The 22276-nt window shown below is 36.4% G+C and overlaps 1 protein-coding gene across 1 annotated transcript; it reads left to right on the forward strand.

The window, feature by feature from the left end:
* Window positions 1–1331: 1331 nt before the first annotated feature.
* On the forward strand, window positions 1332–10277 carry LOC122035216 (DEAD-box ATP-dependent RNA helicase 10-like). The gene is made up of 14 exons (XM_042594630.1): window positions 1332–1468; window positions 1843–1985; window positions 2193–2316; window positions 2428–2497; window positions 2742–2804; window positions 3453–3527; window positions 5058–5177; window positions 5748–5789; window positions 5909–5983; window positions 8103–8249; window positions 8419–8556; window positions 9495–9606; window positions 9675–9763; window positions 9868–10277. The coding sequence occupies exons 2-14, from the start codon at window positions 1853–1855 to the stop codon at window positions 9991–9993; spliced, it is 1314 nt and encodes a 437-aa protein (XP_042450564.1). The 5' UTR covers window positions 1332–1468; window positions 1843–1852; the 3' UTR covers window positions 9994–10277.
* The last annotated feature ends 11999 nt before the right edge of the window (window positions 10278–22276 follow it).

Genomic DNA, 22276 nt, shown 5'->3' on the forward strand with positions numbered 1-22276 from the left:
ATTATGTCTGAAATTTAACATATTATTTTAAAAAAAATTACTAATAAAGTTTAATAAAGATATCATAAAATTTTTAATTGATAATTTTAATAAATTAAATCTCATTAACATTATTTTATTTTATAAGTAATTATATTAAATTTTACCATGTGAAAATTTTAAAAAAATTGGACTGATTTTTTTTTCATTCTTTTTCTCTCTTAAAATATAACTAATAATTATACTAATTTTGATTTTAAAAAGTTAAAAATAACATCTAAAATTTTTTATGGTTTTTTTCTGGTAAAATTTTGTCACCATGTTAATTTTATTTTAAATAAAATAAATGATAAAATTTAATAAAAAATCAATAAAAATAATTGATCAGTAATTTTAATAAATACAAACTATTATTTCAATAATAATTATGAATATTTATATTTAATTTAATCAGTAAATTTTTTAAAAAATTATTTAAAATTTATTACATCGATATATATTTTTTAAAATTTTGACTATTTATAGTAATTTTTATTTTATCTTATCAAATTTAATTAGTATTTTATAATGTTTTAGTCAAATTTAACTTTATTTAGTTAGTTAAAAATATTTATTAATTAAATATATTATTCTTTAAATAAATTATGTCTGAAATTTAACATATTATTTTTAAAAAAATTACTAATAAAGTTTAATAAAGATATCATAAAATTTTTAATTGATAATTTTAATAAATTAAATCTCATTAATATTATTTTATTTTATAAGTAATTATATTAAATTTTACCATGTGAAAATTTTAAAAAAATTGGACCTGATTTTTTTCATTCTTTTTCTCTCTTAAAATATAACTAATAATTATACTAATTTTGATTTTAAAAAGTTAAAAATAACATCTAAAATTTTTTATGATTTTTTTCTGGTAAAATTTTGTCACCATGTTAATTTTATTTTAAATAAAATAAATGATAAAATTTAATAAAATTATCAATAAAAATAATTGATCAGTAATATTAATAAATACAAACTATTATTTCAATAATAATTATGAATATTTATATTTAATTTAATCAGTAAATTTTTTTAAAAAAATTATTTAAAATTTATTACATCGATATATATTTTTTAAAATTTTGACTATTTGAATCTTTAATTTTTTAAAATTCTATGAAATAGTTTATTAAGATTATTGATAAAAATTTAATAGATAATTATAATAATAACAAATAATTCAGAAGTCAATTTTTAATCAATAATTATATTATGAAATCTTAATTGTTTTAATTTTAAGTTTCGTTATTTTTTTTAATTTTATTTATATCATTTTTTTTTTTTACTTTCCTTTGTTTTTTTTTCCATAGCCTTCCTCAACGCCCACGCACATAACCGGAAAACCTTTCTTCTCTATTCAGCGCCGCCGAAAACGCTTCCTATTCCTCTATTCACACCGAGAAATTCTAAATCTCCGTTCATCCTCAGTTCGAACAAGGTATAATCATTCCTTGCGTCATTATCACTCGCTGATCACTCTCTCCTTTCTTTGATTTTAGAACGCTCCTTTTGATTTACATATCCTTTTATCTTCGCGCCTTCTGTGTACCTATTTGAGTGAACAACAAGAAGGCCCGTGGGTGGGATCCTAAGGTCTTGGGTTTTGGAAGGCGTAGCGTATTTACCTGTGTTGGTTGTCAAAATGTGGCCCTTCTCTTTGGTTGTTATGTTCGTATATTTGTGCATTTAAGATGTTGGATGCCTACATGTTTGATGTTTATAACATGTACATTCAAGAGTCAGGACATATATTGTCATTGTTTAGCTTATTTCTTCTAAGTTTATGTTCACAACATGCATGGTCTTGTTCAGGTTTTCAGAGATGGAGGAAGATGGGTCTCCGCAGACCTTCAAAACTCTTGGTTTGAAGGAAGAGTTGGTGGAATCTTGTGAGATTTTGGGGTGGAAAGCCCCTACAAAGATCCAAATTGAGGCAATTCCCTTTGCTCTTGAAGGTTCATTCTCTTCCCTTCTCATTTTTTTGTTTATTTGTCCTTATCATTTTAAATTGTTAATTGGTTTTGGATAAAATTAATTTGGTAGCTTGATTTGAAAGTTTGCTAATTGATTCCTTTGCTTGTTATGATGTGTATTGCAAGTTGACTTTGGTTACTCAAAGTGGAGTTTTACGGGGAAAAACTTTGTTCTTGCTATTGGTGTAGGCAAAGATGTTATTGGATTGGCACAAACAGGGTCTGGCAAGACAGGAGCTTTTGCATTGCCAATTCTTCAAGCTTTGTTGGACGCTCCACAAAGATTATTTGCTTGTGTACTTTCACCTACTAGGTTTTATTTTGATTTTCTCCAGGAATTCTTAATGATGGTTCTTAGTTGGTATTACAAATTTTGACTTGATTTTCCCTCTTATTTTTTTTCTCCCTTTTTTTTCCTCTCCAGGGAATTGGCAATTCAGATTTCTGAACAATTTGAAGCTTTAGGATCTGTCATTGGAGTGAAATGCACTGTGGTTAGCACCTTTCTGACTTTGTGCAGTGTAGGGAATGCTTTTGTGCACAGTTTTCTCACTGCATAAATTAGTTATGGTTTAGTTGGTAATGGAGATATGACAAACCAATCAGATTGTATGACTGTTCAATCAAAATCCTTGAAAAAGAAGCTTAGTGAAGATGCTCTTAGTAATTGCATTAGAGATCAATATATTTTCTTTTCAATTTTGCTTTCTGTATGAACTGTCTTCTTTATTTTTTCAGTTAGTGGGAGGTGTTGACATGACACAACAAGCAATTTCTCTTGGAAAGCGCCCACATATTGTGGTATGTAGTAGTGATCATCATTGTGTTGTTTGTTGGCTCTTTGTAGAATGTGAACATGGATTTCCCATCTGAAAGGCTTAAGTATATGCCTTCTAGATAAAAATCAGTTAGACATGAATGCTGTCATACTTTTTCAATTGTACAGGATTTGGGGCCAAAGTTTTAGAAACCATTCAATTTATCTTTGCTCGCAGAAATTATTCTTAAAGAATATGGATGTAAACTTTGTAATTGTATTTCTTTGAGAGAAGTTCCTCTATTGAGTGCTAGACTAAACCTTTTGATTTAATGAATTTTAAATGTTTCACCGTCAAAGAGAATGTTCCATTCAAGGTTTTTCTATACTTGAGAATATCCCTCAGGATTTATTGGAAATAATTAATTCTTTGACACATTTGTAATTCAGATCTCCCTTATATAGTATTGGATATTGTGCATCGATGAATTTTTGTCATGTTCCTTAGTTCGTGATTAGGAAATTGACTTTACGGAGTATGTTCAGAATGGTACCTTTATTAAAGTTTCAACAGAGAAAAAAATGACCACTTTTGGCCTTTTATAATGAACCATTAGATCTTCTCTATAATTGCAGTATGTGTCTTAACTTAAACATCACTTTAGTTGTCTTGCTGATGTTATTTCTCATAGGTGGGCACACCAGGGCGTCTCTTGGATCATTTGACCAATACAAAAGGTTTTAGCCTTCGCACAATAAAGTATCTGGTATGAACTCTGCCACATTATGGCATTTACAATTTCTTTTTGCAAAATGCTTACTGTTTAATATTCATTTTGAAATCCACTGTTTTAATTTGTTATCCCATTTCCTGGGTGAAATGAAAAAATGGATGGCTTAGAAAGATGAGAGAATAGAGGAGGAACAAAAAAGAAATAAATCTTTTAATTGTTTCCTTAAATAGATATACATAACAGGATGGATAAGTTTCTATCTTGAATATTTTTAATTAGTTCTCCATCTAATTTTGAGAGGATGAGTTAAGGATGGATGTTCAAAATACGTCTTTGTTTATTCATCTAGAGGAATAATGGAAGAATGATCTCTCTCCAGCTGGTTGTAGACTTACTTGGTCAGGGAAATGACTTCTTAGTTAGTTATAATTGTTTTTTATTTTTCAATTGGTTGAAGAAAACTGTATTTTCAATTAGCAAATTAGTCATATACCTTGCCAATTGTTGGTAGTTTCTACATATAATTTAATTCAAGTCATACCTAATTAATCATGATTTTAAATCTCAACCTGTATCAGAGTTTCGATTTATGAACGGAATGTTACGATTTTGGTACCGTATTAAGCCATGTTGATATGATTTTGGTATTTTTTAAATATAAAATACACAACAACCAAACCTTTTCCCACTGGGTGGGGTCGGCTATTTTTTAAATATAAAATATATTAATTAAAAATAAAAAATTTAATCTAAAAATTTAAATACAAAAAGTAAATATAAAATATATTTTTTTAAAAAATTACAAGATCGTGGCACCTGCACACACACACACACACACACACACACATACACACACACACACACATATATATATATATATATAATGAGATGATTTTATTAGGATTTGATTAAGCCTATTTGGATTATTTTATTTATATTTATAGTTAGGAGTTGATTAAAATTATTAACCTAAGTTTAATTATTTATCTTTTTTTTTTTGCATCCCACTCGTGTTCCCCCGAGCGTCTCTGCTACGATTTTCACGCCCGCGGTTGTACCTGCCGTGACTCCTCAAAGTTCGCCGCAACCCCACAGCTGCCCGCTATGCCGGGTGACGGGTGAAACATTAAATTTCGTCTTTTTTCAGGAACAAAATGAAATTTTAAACCACTGAAGTGTTAGTATTCTTCAACCAAAGTAAAATCAAAGTAAACTAAAAAATCTTGATTTTCATGAATTTTTTAAATTCTAAAGATGGCAAGTATCTGAAACAATGTTAACTGATTCTACCAGAAGTTAAAGAAGGAATTCAATAATTGTCTGATAAATAGATATTTTTTAAAAAATGGAATTAAGTTCAAATATATCACAAAATCACTTAAATTAAGTACAAATTGATTTTCTAGAAGTTGCATTCTAGTGCATCAGAGGTATCTTCTTTCCTTTTTGTTTTACATGGATATTCATTTTGATCAAGTCCCATAACATGATTCTTAATATTGAATAAGGTACATTATGTTTTTTACTTTCTAATTGATTTGAATTGCTTGTTTTTCTGTCAAGGTCCTTGATGAGGCTGATAGGTTACTCAACTTGGAATTTGAGAAAGCTATTGATGATATCTTGAAGGTTATTCCTTCTGAAAGGAATACATTTCTATTTTCAGCTACGATGACCAAAAAGGTTGGTAGAAGTTTCTTATATTCTGCATATTGATTGTGTTTTTCTATCTCTTGGGGTTTCAATATTTCTGAATTGCTTTGCTGATGTTAATATGTATGTGGTAAAAGCGATGGGTAGACTTGTCTAATAACTAGAAAAACACAATCTGCCATTATGAGAAGACTGTGTGAATGTGGTTATTTCAATCAAGTCCTGTATGCATCTTCTCTTGTTGCTGCACTTTTGTATATTTAGATTATGAGGAACATGAACATATCACACAATAGGCTACTAGCTTTGTAACTGAAAATCTCAGTTCCCTAGGTTCGACAATGTACAACGATTGCAAGAATAGGTTGTGTCAACTAAATAAAGTGTAGTCAATCTTCGTATTTGCCTGCCCTCTTGCCTTGTTTATAGTAGTACATAAAATTGCCTAACTTCATATTTGAATTGTATTCAAGGCATGCTTTGCATGATAAGATTTGCATCTTGTTCTGTTGGTGTATTCAATATTTTTGCCCAAGACTTGCTGAAATATAAAGAGTACAAATTATTCAAACTGTCGGTGTCGTGTTGTTGCTTTTGTAGGTCAGTAAACTTCAACGAGCTTGTTTAAGGCATCCCGTGAAGGTCTGTTTAACACCCATCTTGCCTCTAATTTTCCTCTTTTTATATCTTAGCATTTTCTTGGTTTTCTTTTGCTCTGATCATCACAGATCTAGCTTGTGTCAATTGTTTGTTGATTACAGATAGAAGCTGATACCAAATATTCCACGGTGGATACCCTTAATCAACAGTATTGCTTTATTCCTGCAAAGCATAAGGTTGCAGATCTTTCCTCAATTGTTCTGTCTTTTCGTAGATTCAGAATGAGTTTGCTTGTACATCTTATTAGTTTCACTTTTTAGAAATTCAGTAGCTGAGAATAGTTTAAGTTAAATGCAGTGGTATTTCACGCTGTTTTGATACATGAATTATATTATTAAAAGCTATTATTTCTGTGGAAATGCCTTTTAAGCATCTCCTTCTTGTATTCATGACAATTTAGTTCTAGTTTAATTTTTGTTAAGATTGTAACAGTTTCTAGGCTGGCAATTGCAACTTAAGTTCTGATCCATTGTTATAAAGACATTTATTTGACTACGTTGAAGCAATTTTGTTAGAATATCTTATTTTTTTGTTAAAGCATTTGACTATATCAAGTTCAAGTCCTATATGTGATTATCATTTTTATTTAATTTTTCTGTATTACTTTTAACACCCACTGCACAAACCTCATTTGCCTTTTGTGCAAGAATGCGTAGACACTACTTTTGCCATAAGCAAATCAGTGTGTGCAAATCAACATTCCTCCTTTGCTAACAGACCCCACTAACAACTTCTAGTCACCAGCATAAATGATATTATGGCAATTGGCAATCTACCATACTTGCTACAAGTGAAGGTAAGCCCGAGGTGTACAATCCCTGGTTGACTTTCTTCCTTGGGTTCAATGGCAACTCGGAATTCTTCCACCAAACCGCAGTGCGACACCCTTCATTTATTGATTGCAATGAGCCCACCCACTGCTTGAAGACCTGCCAGTAGCGCTACTTCAGGTCCACCTCAAGTTGATGCCACTTTCTTTTGGCCTCTTCTATAGATCTTTGACAGCCTTCCTTTACATGATCTTGAGGACTAGCATAAGCGTTCCACACCTTCAACCCAGCAATCAAATTTTTAACATCTTTCTCAATGTTGACCAAACCTTAGCCATGCCTAGTTGATGACCACATTGACAAAGAAGAGTTGGTAGGAAATTGAAGGGACAAAGAGAAAGAAGAAACACAAGGATGTTTTAGTCTTTCTTTTTCTCAAATTACCTAATCATTATCAATTTATTGTCTTGTCAACTATTTTGTTTGTAGATTGCAAGATTTTAAGAAATTAGTTATTTACTTCTCATTTATAATCTCACTTCTGTAATCAATGTTTCTCATCTTTATTGAAGTAAAATGGTTAAAATTTTACTTTTTTTTTCTTACCCTATTTCTCCAATATTTTGTCGGCAATCATTTTCATCAATTCTCTTCATTGGTCACCACACTTCAAAAACTGGATTAATTATTTTTATCTTGTTGTATATGCTTTCTCTTTGTCAAGTAGATGTCAAAACTGATCTTATTTACTTCTTTGACATTTCACTTAGAGTAACACCAGGTTTTTACTCATTACCTCTCCTGAAATTTTCCAAAGTCTAATTCTGGAGTTGTCACAACGGTAAAGTTGTTGCTTTGTGACCAAAAGGTCACGGGTTCGAATCCTATAAACAGCCTCTTGCAAAAAGCAGGTAAGGTTGCGTACAATGGATCCTTCCTCGGGACCCCGCATAGCGGGAGCTTCGTGCACCGGACTGTCCTTTTTTTTTTTAATCTTTTTCTCATTTGAATATTTTAGACATTTTTACTGTATTTGGAAGCTTCAGATTTTTGTGATTATCTTTAGTTTGAGGGGAATTAATGAAGAAGATGATAGTTTCAAGTTCCAATGAAGTTGACTTTAGCACCACATCATTAGTAGATGTCAGATGTCGAACCAGTGCTTCTAAACTGGATATGATCAGTACTTATTTTTTGGAGTCAATGAGATCTTTTTCTATTTAGTTTGATAGGTTAGACACTGATAGCTATCTAATGCTCCGTTTTTAGGGGTGTGCTAAAATATAATTAATTTACATGTGTATTTGTTTGTTAGTTGTTATTTTGAAGTCGTAAATATTATTTGGACGTACTCCACTTTTTTCCTTATTGAATTGTTTTTCTCTGTTATATCTTATCTATTTTTATGTGGATTTGCAACTGGTTTAGTTGGCTATTATCATCCATATGTCAAATAAATTTGTTCAACTAGTGATAGTTACTTTCGTTTGGCTGGCAACTAACTTGTAGTTTCTATTAAATTCAGGATTGCTATCTTGTCTACATTCTTAATGAGAAGCAGAATTTTACAACAATGGTATTCACTCGAACCTGTGAATCAACCCGGCTTCTGTCCCTGCTTCTTCGAAATATAGGGATGAGAGCAATCCCTATTAGTGGTCAAATGAGCCAGGTAAAAGCAATCTTGAGAAACTTCTTTAGACTCAAGTTCTTGAATTGCCTTGTCATAGCCTTCAGACCTGGCTTGCTATTTGAATTATTACTAAATTGTCGTAGGAATTCTTTACCATACATTTCCTGCAGAAACTCACAATTTCTGTTCTGGTAAATTAATATGACAGGACAAGAGGCTGGGGGCTCTAAACAGATTCAAAGCGGGTGATTGTAACATCCTGATATGCACAGATGTGGCTAGTAGGGGCCTTGACATCCCTTCAGTTGATATGGTTATCAATTATAATATACCAACAAATTCGAAGGTGCATGACTTTTCCATATGTTCAATATGGCCTAAAATCTTTATATTTATAGGTTTAGGCAAATTTTGATGTCTTTGCTAAAAGTGACTTTCAAGTTTTTCCATTTTGATGTCTTTATATTTGTTGCCTCGATTATCATTGTTAATCTCAAAGTGAAGGAGTGACTGATTTGGAGTAAAGGAAACGCGAAGCAGAGCAAATGGTTAGCCCATCATATGGATCTCTTTTAGGTATACACGTCATGGATCTAAGGCCCATAGTAGCAAGGACAGATAATAACACATGTCAACATCGTACACTTGAACGTGCACACCGAAGCCTATAACCTTGCTTCCTGGACAGGAGAAAAGGATGATACAATCCCACCTCAGGCACTAACCCTACCTTGAAACTCCTCTCCAACGATCTCTACTAAGCAGGTTCTGCAACCAGATTGCACTGCTCGGAATTTGGCCAAACCCAGGTTGACTTTAGGTGAACTCTCTTGATGTCCTCTCCACCTTGGGTCCGGACCTACACAAGGCCTGCACCCCACGTGAACAGGCCTACATATCTGCTGAATCTCGACCTTAACCTGTATAAATTTCTCGGTAACTTTGATGTTTCAATCATTCCTGCAATCGTGTGAGATATGCTGTTATAGTAGTTTTTTCAACTTCTCATTCTGTAGCATCATTATTGATATTCTCATATATATATATTTCAGGCATTTGATAAATTCAATTTGCTGATCCTTCTATATGTGACCCCTATTTGATTCTCTAGTTGTACCCTTCTCTTATGGTTTATCCTTAGTCTCCTTGAGAAATTGGCCCACTGTTGATAATTCCTTGTGTTTACTGGCAACAATCAACATGGAAATTCTCATCTTCACATTAGGAATTACCTTTTATTGTATATTAATCAATGGCTTAAGTTACTTGGCTAAATTAATGCAGGACTATGTTCATCGTGTGGGTAGAACTGCACGTGCTGGGCGTTCTGGAATGGCCATATCATTAGTAAACCAGTATGAAGTGGCATGGTATATGCAGATAGAGCAGCTTATTGGTTGGTACCACCACTATTACAGTTTTGCTATGAATATCACGGTAGGATTGAGATAATATTTTTTGCAGGCAAAAAGCTACCAAAGTACCCAGCTGAGGAAGCTGAAGTTCTTGTGTTCTTTGAACGTACTTCAGATGCGAAGAGGATTGCTCTTGCGGTATGATAGTTTGTTTATGTTTTGTTCTGTTGCTTTAACTTTTATTTCCTGCATTATGTTATAGATTGGGAAATTTGATTGGTCTTAATCTTTCTGATTAATAGAAAATTAAGGAAAGTAATGGCAATAAGAAGAGAAAGAAAGGAGGAGATGATGATGATGATGATAATGAAGCCGAGGGATTTGCTGTAAATACCAAGAAATCATTCAGGAAATCAAAGAGACGATAATGAAGCAGATCCTGTCACATGGGCTGTCATCTTACCGTCAGCATGTACTTGTTGAATTTCATCAACTGAAGATGAAAAAAGTTTCTGTATGGATTTGAAGGGGAATTCATTCTATTTATCTGATTTTGCTAAATTGCAGTGTAGGTTTCATGTTTAAATGATTTGCAGGTCCTAGCTTCTGTACAGGACACCGCTTATACTTATTATTTTTTGGTCTTTTTTACTATGTTCTTGTAAGGCAATTCTGTTTGTCTTTTTTTTCCCCTGCCACAACGAAACTAAAATGTTAAAATCGTGAGAGTGCAGTTGATTGCTTAGAAAATGCTATCCTTTCATGGTCAGAACATATTTGCCACCCACAAAAATTGTAGACCTTTAAGCTGTCTGAGTGACGTTGCCTTTTGTGCATTGATTTCTGATGTAGGTTGAGTTGAGCCTGGAACATTTGCGTTGGGTGCTGTTGGTATGGAACTTCTGAACACGAGGTTGGGCCTAATATCATGTACAGGTTAATGCATTCCAGGACTGTTACTGCTCTTAAGAACATTTTTTGCTGGTTGGTGTTGATAGTTGCTGGAACTTGTTATGGTGTCTATAACCTACGGATGCTGATCGGCTGGCACTCTAAAATACTGTAATTTTGTTTCTATATTTTGTTGGGTTTTCTTTTTGTGCACGATATATTTTTTTTCCTTCCGAGGGCTTTATTTTGGGAGAAGAATAGATGAGCTTTGTTATGTAAAACAATATGCAGTTGCAAACATTAAAAATGAAGAAAGGAAAGAGAGGAGTTGCTGACTTTGTGACAAAGTGGGAAGGTTACAGCAAAGAAGAGAATGTAACCAGCAGTGGGAAGATCATTCAGTTGTCAGTTCATCCTTTTTTCTCCAGTAGGACTAATTTTTGAATATAACGGACTCAGCAATTTCCTAAGGTTGGGAATATAACTTCTGGCATAATTTAGCAAGCCTAACCAAGATCTAAGACCCTTGGTTGTTGAAAGCTCCTGCTCATTAAAATCAGCTATCTTCGAGATTATGTGAGGTTGAAGTTTAATCGTTGCTTGCCCAATAGATGCCCCCAGAAAGTCAATATTTGAACTTCCAATCTTCATTTTTGTAGGGCTAAGGATTAACCCATTTGCTCTGCATATTTTAAGCATAATCTCAAGGTGCTCCTTGTGTTCTTCTTCTGTTTTAGAGAAAACAAGTATGTCATCAATATATACTGTTATAAATGCTTCCGTACCTTTAAAACAATTATCCATTTTTCTTTGAAAAATGACAGGTGCATTTTTGAGCCCAAATGACATGACTAGCCATTCATACAATCCGTCAGGTATCTAAAAGGCCGTCCATTCAACCGAACTTGGGTTCATGGCTACTTGATGGAATCCAGACTTTAAATCAAATTTAGAATAAATCCTGCTTCCTCCAATTCGCTTGATGATGGTATTAATTCCTGGCAAGCTATATTGGTCTTTATGAGTGTTGTCATTAAGCCTTTTGTAATTAAAAACCATCCTTTCTTTCCCCTTTATTTCCTTCTTTGTTGCAGGATCTATAGTGGTTCCTGAATGAACTATTATGGCTGTGGTACGATGCTTGCTTTTGCTTGGTCTAATAACCTTTAAATCTAAGAGAGCCTGAACATGCCTTCTGAATGAATCCTGCATTTGAGGAGTAACATGTTTTAAGGGCCTATCCTCAATAATCAAATCTGGATTCTTGATTTCCAGTGTGCATTTGATTTGATTCTTTGACCAGTATTTCATGGGATCATTGCCGATGTATCCTGTATCAGATAATTTTTTGACACCTTGCCAAGTGCACACTTGCTCCTTTATCTGATAATACTCTTCTTCTTCCAGGTCAAGTTCTTCAATTGCTGTTGTTGAAATAATATTTTGATGAGTTTTGATAGTGGTGATATTCTTATAAAATGTTACCTCGTCGCCTTCAATACGGATACCACCATAAAGGGATCTGATAAAGTTACAGCCAAGAATCATTGTAATGTTGCTTCCGATAGATAAAGGAAAAGCATACGTGTAAGGTATGCGGAACGAATGATCCCCAATTTTCATACTTCCATATTTTAACTTCTTGTTAGCTGTTGTTTTGGAATTAATACCACTGAAATTTACCACGAAAGTATTGTCTTCAATGGCTCCAATAGGGACGGATCCCTGATCAATACAGCATGTGGTTGCACCTGTATCAAGAATAGCATTAACTTTAAATTCTTTGATACCTGGAATATAGATTTCGACTTCAAGATTGAAGAGTCCATTTGTTCTTTTCTTTGGTAAAGAAGCTTCTTCAGCTGAGAATACTTTTTCTCTTCCTTCAGAGATAAACATATTTACTTCTTCATCTTGATTTTGTAGTAATTTCTTCAAGTCTCTATTTTCTAATTCTAGAGCATCTATTTTGAATCTGAGCTCTTCAATTTCAGTGCCAACTTCCAATTTGTCTGCAGATGCTTGCATCTAGAATTCTTCCTTTTCTTTCTGAAATTCCTTTTTCATTTGATCAATCTGGAGTTCAACCATTGCATGAGATGTCTCGACTTCCTGCTGCAATCTGGTTATCTCAGCTTCTGCCCATGCTATGTAAACTTGCTGTTCCTTAATTAGACTTGTAGGATTATAAGGAAGAGATACGGTTCTTTGTACAGGTATCTGCATATTAAAATAGTTGTCTGAGCACATACCGCATGTTGTGATTTTGCAGAGAGTACAATGTGCTCGATGTTTCCGCATAGTCTCCCTTTTGCAGCAATAACATTTCTCATAGGGATATGGAATGTCGTCATTAATCAACCATATGTGAGTGCAGTCATATTGTTCTTTTGTGACTCGAACCATTGGTTGCCATCCTCCATGTTTCCCTATCATATAACAATTTCTTGCTTCTATAAAAACACATAGGTATTCTGTTGCTAAGGATAATACCTGGTTATCTTCCCCTTCAGAGATACTATATATTGCATCTGATTGTTCTTCTCCCTCTTGTACTGACATTATTTCGTAATCTTCAGGAAGTTCTAACCCTTCAAACATCGCAACTCTTTTTGTATTTTTATAATCTTTTGGACAATCTCGGGCAAAGTGGCCTTCTTCTCTGCAAAGAAAACATTTGCACTTTTTATTTCTAATTAAGTGCTTCTTCTTCTCTATACGGGCATGAGATTGGTGCGGCTTGCCCTTATAGGTGGTTGATTTCCTGACTCCATATCTCTCTTTGAATCCTGATAGTAGCCTGTTATAGGAATTTGACTACAGAAGGACAGGTCTTTTAATGATCTGCTAAAGGCAGCCTTTTTGCATTCCTCTTCTAAATACCTGTATGCAAAAATAATACGAGGATGTACCCCCATAGTGTTACCTGGATACATTTCCTCAAAGGCTTGCTTGATCCTTTTGCCCAGGTCTCCGAGTAGTTTCAGCCAAAATTTTTCTGATAATTCAGGCCCTGTGAATAAATGTCCTGTTTTTGCAGCCAAGTTCATATATTCATTCATGAAAGGAATAATATTTTTGACTTGTAAACAAGTCAATCTTTCAAGGTCTCGGTATGCCCTATCTTGCATTTCAGTAGACCCTTGAAATGGATCTTCAAGAATAAAGATACGTCTTATTTGAGATATTAAATTTTGTGTACCATTGCGTCCATCTGCTGATCTGACTAGTTCGGCATACTCATTAGGAAAAGTCATTCGCCATTGTATCCATGTTAGTCTTTCAGCTTCTCCCAATAGATTTTCAATAAAATCTGCTTTATCTTGAGTATCTGCAAAATTCTGGAGGGCAACAACATTTTTTGTAATAGCTTCCCATCGTAGGAATACTTCTTCAATTTTTCCTAATTGTGTTGGGAGAGTTAATATTGCCCCTGTTTGTTGTTGTGCTGATGGCAAATTCCACCATTCAGAAACATCATTTGCTTTAAAACGTCCTTTACCCTTATAATCATGCGATGGTTCCTTTGCAATACTTATTGGCTCAGGTTTTGGCCGTGTTGGCGGATATCCAACTGGATTCATTGTGGTATCAACAGGAGGTCGGTACTGAGAAACAGCCTCTTGAGAATAAATTTGCTCAGATAATTGTTGTAATTGTGGGTAATCCATAAGCCAATTATCTTCTATTTCTTGGCCCCAGCAAGGAGCTGCTGCTGCGGCGTAAGGAGCTGCTGCTGTGGCGTAATATCCTTCCCACCACCTTCGACTGCGAAAGGATTAGTAAAGTCATCAGTAGAATCAGTAACTGAAGTACCAGGTGTCAACATTAAGTATTGTAAATATTGAATATAATCATCATCAGAAGAATCATCATCAGCTGGGTTGACACATAGAAAGTGATGTTCATCCAGAAATTCAGCATACTCTGGTTCTTCTATAGTAGTAGAAGAGTGTGGTTGAAGTAAATCCCAAATATTGTCAGGTGTGAAATATTTCAAGCCTTCATTAAGAATTTCTTGCCTATACTGCTTTGCAGATCTGAAGGGTTTTCTGTTTTCCAGGTTCATTTGCTGCTTTTGCTTCCTTGCTTGTAATAATTCAGCTCTTCGTTTTTCGGTATCCAAAATACGTTGTGCCTTATCAGGAGAGGTTGAGCCAAAGCCTCTTTCTCCCCTAGAGGTTATACTCAATTCTCGAACAGGCATTACCAACGAATTTTTACAACACTCAAGAATAAGTTGTGTTACAGCTTCTCCTGTTTTGAGAAATAAAGTATTGTCAGAGAAATTGTACACTATGATTTTTACTTCACCTCTGAAGTCTGAATCAATAACACCCGCTCCTATGATAAGTCCTTGCAAAGCATAACTTGATCGGGATGCAATCCTTGCATAAGTGCCTTTAGGAACTTGTATACTTATGCCTGTACTCAGCAATTCTTGTCCCCGTGGTGGAATAGTATAATCTTGGTCAATGGCCAAATCATATCCTACTGCACCCTTTGACTTTCGTTTTGGGGTTTGTGCAGTTGCACTTCTCTTTTTAATATAAAGAATTTCCTCAGGCTCCGCAACTAAAATATCTTGTTCAGAAAGAAGAACAGCTACTAAATGCATTCTTTCTTCATCATTATCAATTTCTTGATCCGCCATATTGTATTCTGGTTGCATTGATATTCTTACTGTCTGATAATTTTCAAACTGCATTGAAATTCTGCCATCAATAAGAGTATTAGTAGTTACCTCCGTGGGTTGTATTGGAATATTTATCGTAGAAGGTCGAATAATCCAATTTTGCCCCATAAATTCCCTTGTGCTATATCGTCTTCCAGGTAACGCTCTAACTCCATGGCTTGCGAGATAATCAACAACATTTTGGACTTCATATGCAAATCCAACATTTGGTGTATTGGATAATCGTCCCACCATTCCTCGTGTGATCAAGACATTAGCTTCACCATTTCTCCAGCCTTCATATCCCCTTGCTAAAATGGATATCTATATATTTTGATAAAAATCAGATATAGTTAGCATTGTTTCAGGGATTACGTACACTAGTTGGCTTCCGTGTGTAAGATCAATTTCCATTGCAGCAAATATCGCTTGATCTCCCTGCCATCTATTATCACGAAAGACCACCAATAATAGAGTTCCTTCTTCTTGTCGATGAAGAATCTGGACTCTAACCTGTATGATTCCCATATGAATAAATCTCATTCTACTTCTTTGTAGTTGATGAAAGCTATCTTCTTGAATAAAAGATCTATCAACTTGATTGGTTGTAACCAGGATAGCTTCTTCAGATTGATGCACATACACACTATGGTGCGCATCATCCCTTCTTGAATGATAAAGAACTTCGGCAGGTACTAAAGCAGCCCTATCCTGCATAGATTGCCTTAATTGTACTTAAGGGTCTAATTGCTGTTCAAGAGTGTATTCATAAGGTCCTCTGCTTGTTATTCTTCTTGCTACCCTTTGCAATGCTCTTCCTGCCATATATCTTCTTCTTTGATTTTGTCTATAATTTCGTACCTGATCTTCAAAGAGAGATACTCCTTCTGTATTTGTCCTTGAATTTGTAGTTACTGGAGGATTTGTTCTAGTGGTCATTTCTTCTTTTGTTCTTGAAAAAGCTTATAGGGATCTTTAAATACTAGTAGCTTCCCTTTTCCTTCACTTGCTTTTTCTTTGAGAGATAACCCTTTGATTTTATGAGATAATTCTTGAATAATAGCTTTTGGTAAAGTTACCTCCGGACTTACTTTTGTCTTTTCTTCAATTTTTTGAATTCGGTCTTCCAAACTTTCCAGCTTCTCAAGTATTGTGACTAGTACCTGAATCTGAGTATTGGCCTGCTTGATTGAAACGACTATTCCACTAATAGCACCTTTGTGATCTGCAGGTCTACAGAAGCCGATAGAAGGCGCTTCTATTGCTTCAGTTGCTTGAAGGGCTTCTTTGTAGGAATTTGTACTCTGCGTATTGATGTAGCTCATGAAGAGGCCCAAGCCCCTATCTTTTGTAATGAGGCTTCTACTAGATCAAGCTTCCTTTTTAATTGCTTAGAAAGGGACACTACTTGTCTAGTTTCCTGCTTATGTTGTTCAGTGATTTGTAAAATTAATTTTTCTAACTGTTTTTCAGTTACAGGTCTGTCCTGTATAACTTCCTTAGTCAAGTTTTTAATTTCCTTGACTAGCTTACGGTTTTCTTCCTTTAAAAGTTCAACTTCCTCCTGGATTTGCTTAAAGTTTTTGAGATTCACTCTGTTTGAAAGACTTAATCTATCAAAGATTACTGCTAAATTATGAGCTGTTGGGGTTGCAAGGTTGCAAACATAGTCCCATATTGGAAACACATGGGAAAGATCATGAGTTTATAAGAGAAAAGATATCTCCATTGGGATGAGGCCTTTTGGGGAGAGCCCAAGAGAAAAACCATGAGGGCTTAGGCCCAAAGTGGACAATATCATACAATTGTGGAGATATCTAAATTCTTTTCGATCCTACAATTGGTATCAGAGCCCGGACTGCCAGAAGGTTTAACCACCGACTGTGCACAAGAGCTATGGTTTGATTGAGACATGTGGGTACAATATTGACCTCGAACAAAGAAAATGGGGGCTCCTATATTCGGATCAAGAGGACCAGACACCAGGCAGGAAGTTCTAGTTGCGACTAGGCAAGGAAGTCCTAGTAGGTCGAGTGGACCGAGGGGCAGGAAGACCTGGTGGGTCGAGGATCGGACATGGGAAGCCTATGGTCCTTTGTTTGAGGGGGGGGATTGTTGGGGTTGCAAGGTTGCAAACATAGTCCCATATTGGAAACACATGGGAAAGATCATGAGTTTATAAGAGAAAAGATATCTCCATTGGGATGAGGCCTTTTGGAGAGAGCCCAAGAGCAAAACCATGAGGGCTTAGGCCCAAAGTGGACAATATCATGCAATTGTGGAGATATCTAAATTCTTTTCGATCCTACAATTATTGTTGAATCGAGACACGCTAGAGGGGGGGGTGAATAGCGCTCGCGGCTATTTCGCTTTTTCGGAATCGTAAAACACTCGAGTAAAGACGCAGCGGAATAAAGAACGAACACACACAGAGAGACACGAGAGATTTTACTTCGTTCGGAGCCTAAGGCGACTCCTACTCGAAGGCCCGCGATCCTTGATCGCTTTCCGTGGGCAACAACTATAAGCTCGTAAAATGTACAATAAGATATTACAATTGAAAGAACTAAAACAAATTATACCGACAACAATAAAGTAGTAGAATCTGGAGCTCCGGGTTGTCGGGGACTTGTAACAACACTTCTGGGCGTTTCTAGAGCAGCTTGTAGAAAAGGATTGCTTGGAGTTCGTTGATCAAAGCTGCTGGTCGAACCCCCTTATAAATAGTGTTCAAGGCGCCTTGAATGCTACCCAAGGCGCCTTGAGTAGGCCGAGTCAGCCGCGGAGATGAGGAGCGAACTGGTCGAATCTTATCACAGATTCAAGGCGCCTTCCACTGTTCACAGGGCGCCTTCATCTGTTCAAGGCGCCTTCCACTGTTCATCAAGGCGCCTTGAATAGCTTCTCGCAGCCAGCTCCAGCCTTGCACCCGAGGCGCCTCCAAGCTCCATGAAGGCGCCTTGGACACTGTTCATCCGAGGCTTTAGGTTGCTCCTTTGCACCTGCAAGATACCTTAGTCCCAAACACTACCCTGCAACACAAAGTTAACACCTAATACAATAAATATGATAAATGAAGTATAGACAGTCTCTGAACTGTCCGAGTCTGACTTCGGGTTTCCAACCGGAAACCTTAGGTCGACCCGACGCCTACTGTTCCCTCTACGGGGAACGCGTCCTCACCTACTCCACTCAGGAGATTTTACCTGTTGCCAGTCGATCCTCCAGATCAACTGGACTTTTTCTCAGCACTCGGCGCTTCGGGACTTTCTGCTGGACATCCGCTTCCCGGCTAGTCCAGTTTTTCAACTGGTTCGCGACACTAGGACTTTCCACCTAGGGTTACCACCCCCTAGGACTTTTGCCTGAAGCCATCGACCTGCCAAGACTTTCCGCATAGGGTTACCACCCCCTATGACCTAGGGTTACCGCCCCCTAGGGTTTTCCCTTTGCCTAACTGCAGCTAGGACTTTTCTCCTCCTAGGGTTACCGCCCCCTAGGACCTAGGGTTACCACCCCCTAGGGTTTTCACCTGCCTAACCGCAGTTAGGACTTTCCTGAAACACTCATTTAACATGTTAGATAACAACAAGACTTAACTTTGAACCCTTTGCCATTATCAAAACTTGGGTTCGATCGTCGGATGCTTCCCGCACCAACATGAGCTAGTTCTTTAACGGTTGGTTTTGATTCTGCAAGGTCAAGGTACTCAAGGTTTGCAGTAGGTGCTTTTGTATACCATTCCGGTATGGCTATCTCCCAACGTCTAGACATAAAAGTCTTTTCTCGAGTATACTGACTTCTGGCTATTCATCAGTTTACCCAGCTAAGGCTTCTGGCTATTCACCTTAACCAAAACTACTAGGCTTGTAGGCGATCAAGTAGTTCCTTTTTCAATTAGACAATATATGGTTTGACACTTATCAAAGTCTACGTCCTTAGGAATTTTAACTTTCAACTGTTTACAGCTTAGGAGGTTCTAAGGGCTTTCTTGCTCATGTAGGCGTGCCCTTGGTTGTGAGGCCCTTTCCTCTATTTCCAAGTTAGGACCTACCCTTTGGCAATCCACCCGTTGTTCCTCGGTCGCCTTATCACAGTTAATTATCAAAATTCTTACAGAAGTATAATTAATAAGTTTTGACAGATAATAGGAATTTCATTAAAGCATACACCATTTGCATCCCTTGAATACCCTTATAGATTTACTCAACCATAATAACTAGCTCTGATACCATAAAAAAGAAAGCGTGCTTCTTTTTCACAAACTTAGAAAATGTACAAGACACTAGTTAAGAATTACAAGTCTAAGCTTCTGAAACTTAGAGCCACGACCACAACTATCATACTGCAATTTCTAGCCTATAAAAGGGGTTTTAACCCTTTTTCTGAGAGGGGAGGAGGTGGGAGGTGAGCCGTGAAGAGGAGATTCATTCTGGTGTCATTCCACGCCGTCCAGGACATCGATCCAGCGACCTGCCATCACCACCTCAACTCCAGAATCAAAGGATTGGATCCGAAGATCACTCATCATCATTGGATAAGCATACTTCTTCTTTCTCTCGTCGTTTTTGAGGATTGTATGTTTAGATTCACCATGTCTTCAGGTTTTCTCTAGCATCTATGGAGTAGAGTCTTTGTTCTAGGACGAGGGAGTAAATGTGGATTGGTTTTGATGTAAAACTCATATCACGTTTATATTCATTGGATGATTTCGTTTGCTTTGTTTCGATTCCTCGATCTCTTTGTCATGTTGATTGATTGTGCAGGAATTGCCAACCTTGTAGAGGAAACACCTTAGATCGTACACCCGAGGGGCCCTAGTGATAGGGGTAACCCGTTCACGAATATGTAGGGTACTTCCTCGAAATGAGAGGTGACTCCTTCACAAGGAAGTAAGAGACCAAACCTATCTTCTTAATTCTATCCTTGATAACATCAGTAAGAGTTGTATCCTTGCGATCTACCGAGGCACCCTAGTGACAGGGGTTAATCGTAACAGGATTTCGTAGGGATTGTCTTTGTCTGGTGTTCAAAGATAGTTGCTTTAGCTTCCGGTGAATGCATACCGATGGACAATGAGTATAGGATAGTATGAGACACATCAATACCACCACAATGAAACCAAACTCCTAGAACTCTTCATTAACCAGGTTGATTTCCTCTCGTTGCTAGTTTTCATTCCCCACTTTCTGATCTCTTTTCTTAGATTACTTACAACCACCGATAGTGTAGCTAATCCTAAGTGTGACATCACTAGTGCTTATAACCAATCCTTGTGGGTTCGACAATCTTTTATATTACTGACGGTAAATTCGTGCACTTGCAGAATCGTAACAGCAACCAACACCGTAAGCATGGAAGGCGCCCTCTATGAGCATGGAAGGCGCCTTCGACCAGGAAAACTTATCATTGACAGTGGATAAAGCTTTATCTACTGCATCTCGCTGGAGGCGCCTCCTACCCCTTTGGAGGCGCCTTCAAGCTACGGATAGGATTTCGAGGAGCTATAAAATGGTCCATGGGGCTAGGAAATGGAATAACAACTTCTGTAATCACTTTTCTAGTTATTTCTGAGCTTTTAGTGTGTGTAAAAGACTTCTCTGCCTTTAGAGAAGGAGATTCTTAGTGAGCTTTTCAATCACCTTGGATTAACAACCAACTAGGTTGTAACCAAGTAAATAGTGGTCTTTTACTTATTTCTTTAAGTTGTTAATTCTGTTTTTAATTGTGTTTCTAGTCTGAGTCCCAAGGATCAAGAAGGGGTTTTATTTTTCAATTTCAAGCAATTCAGCCCCCTCTTGTTGGCCCCGCTGCGCCAATAGATAGAACATATCCAGAAATTATTGCTCACATTGCGTCCACGATGCGATACTATTTGCTGGTAAAGAATTAAGCCGCTGATTGGCCCTATCTGTTGCATTTTTTGGGCCGCAAAAACCGCTTTTTGCGTTGTGGAAACCCCAAAATTCCCATGCCACTGGATCCGTGTGAAGATTAAAATTTTGTAAAAACTTTCACGTACGAGTTTTCTAAGCCTAGATCTACTTTAGATCTACAAGATAAGAATTTACCCTTGATGCGAAGCCCTTCGCTTAATCCCGCTCGTCCAAGGTTCACCGGATCTCGAGAGTATCAAAGTAGATACTCCTCTATGTGTATCCACACAAGCAAGAGATGGAGAAACCAAACAAAAGGTGTGCTAGCACCTTTGAAAGGTTCGACCAAGGTGAAGGAGAGGGAGATAGGTTGAGAGCTTGAGGAAGAAGAAGGAGGTTTCAACACAAAATGAAACTTACCATTGAATTCATGTGGCTGACCACATTAAGAGGGATTATAACCTCCATGGAATGCCAAGAGTTACAACTCTTGGTAACTCCCATGAGGTGGCATCCCACTCAAGCAACCATGATGATGTGGAGCATCATCATTGGCCCACTCTTTGCCAACTCACCAATGAGGTGGCAAATGGTCAAGTCAAACTTGACCCTTCATCTTCCTCTCAAGTCAAGTCAAACTTGGCCACTTCTCTCCCATGGTTGATCAAATCTAACCATTGGTTTAAGTCAATTTTAATTTAATGAATCTCTATTCATTGAATTAAATTAATTAAATGAGTCTAAGTCCAAATTAGACTCACTTAACACATGAACCAAATTGAGTTCAACTCAATTAGCCTAATTTGGATTACTCTTAATCCAATTTAGTTCATCAAATGAGCCTAATCTCCATCTAATTGCCCTTTGTGTGTGACCCTATAGGTTCTTATAACGTTGGCAATGCTCCTAAACCCATTTAGAAGCATAAGTAATGAGCGGTATCTAGCAACACATCATTACTACCCAAGTTACAAGAATGTTGAGATCCAACATCACCTTGTGACTACTAATTGTGACTCCTCACAATATATGACATTTTCCTTCTATCCTAGACATCTACATTGATCAATATGAGGCATAGACCGTGTCATCTTCTAATCAATATAAATCTTGAACTCCAAGTAGACTCAGTTAATCAAATGAGCTCAATATCTTATATTGACTCATTTGGACATGACCATGCACTTAGTGGTCTCACTCTATTAAGAATATCGATGTCACTCCCGCCATATAGGAGGGATAGATTCCATATACATCACTCACATCCCT

The sequence above is a fragment of the Zingiber officinale genome, chromosome 11B (assembly GCF_018446385.1).
Source record: "Zingiber officinale cultivar Zhangliang chromosome 11B, Zo_v1.1, whole genome shotgun sequence".
NCBI lineage: Eukaryota > Viridiplantae > Streptophyta > Magnoliopsida > Zingiberales > Zingiberaceae > Zingiber > Zingiber officinale.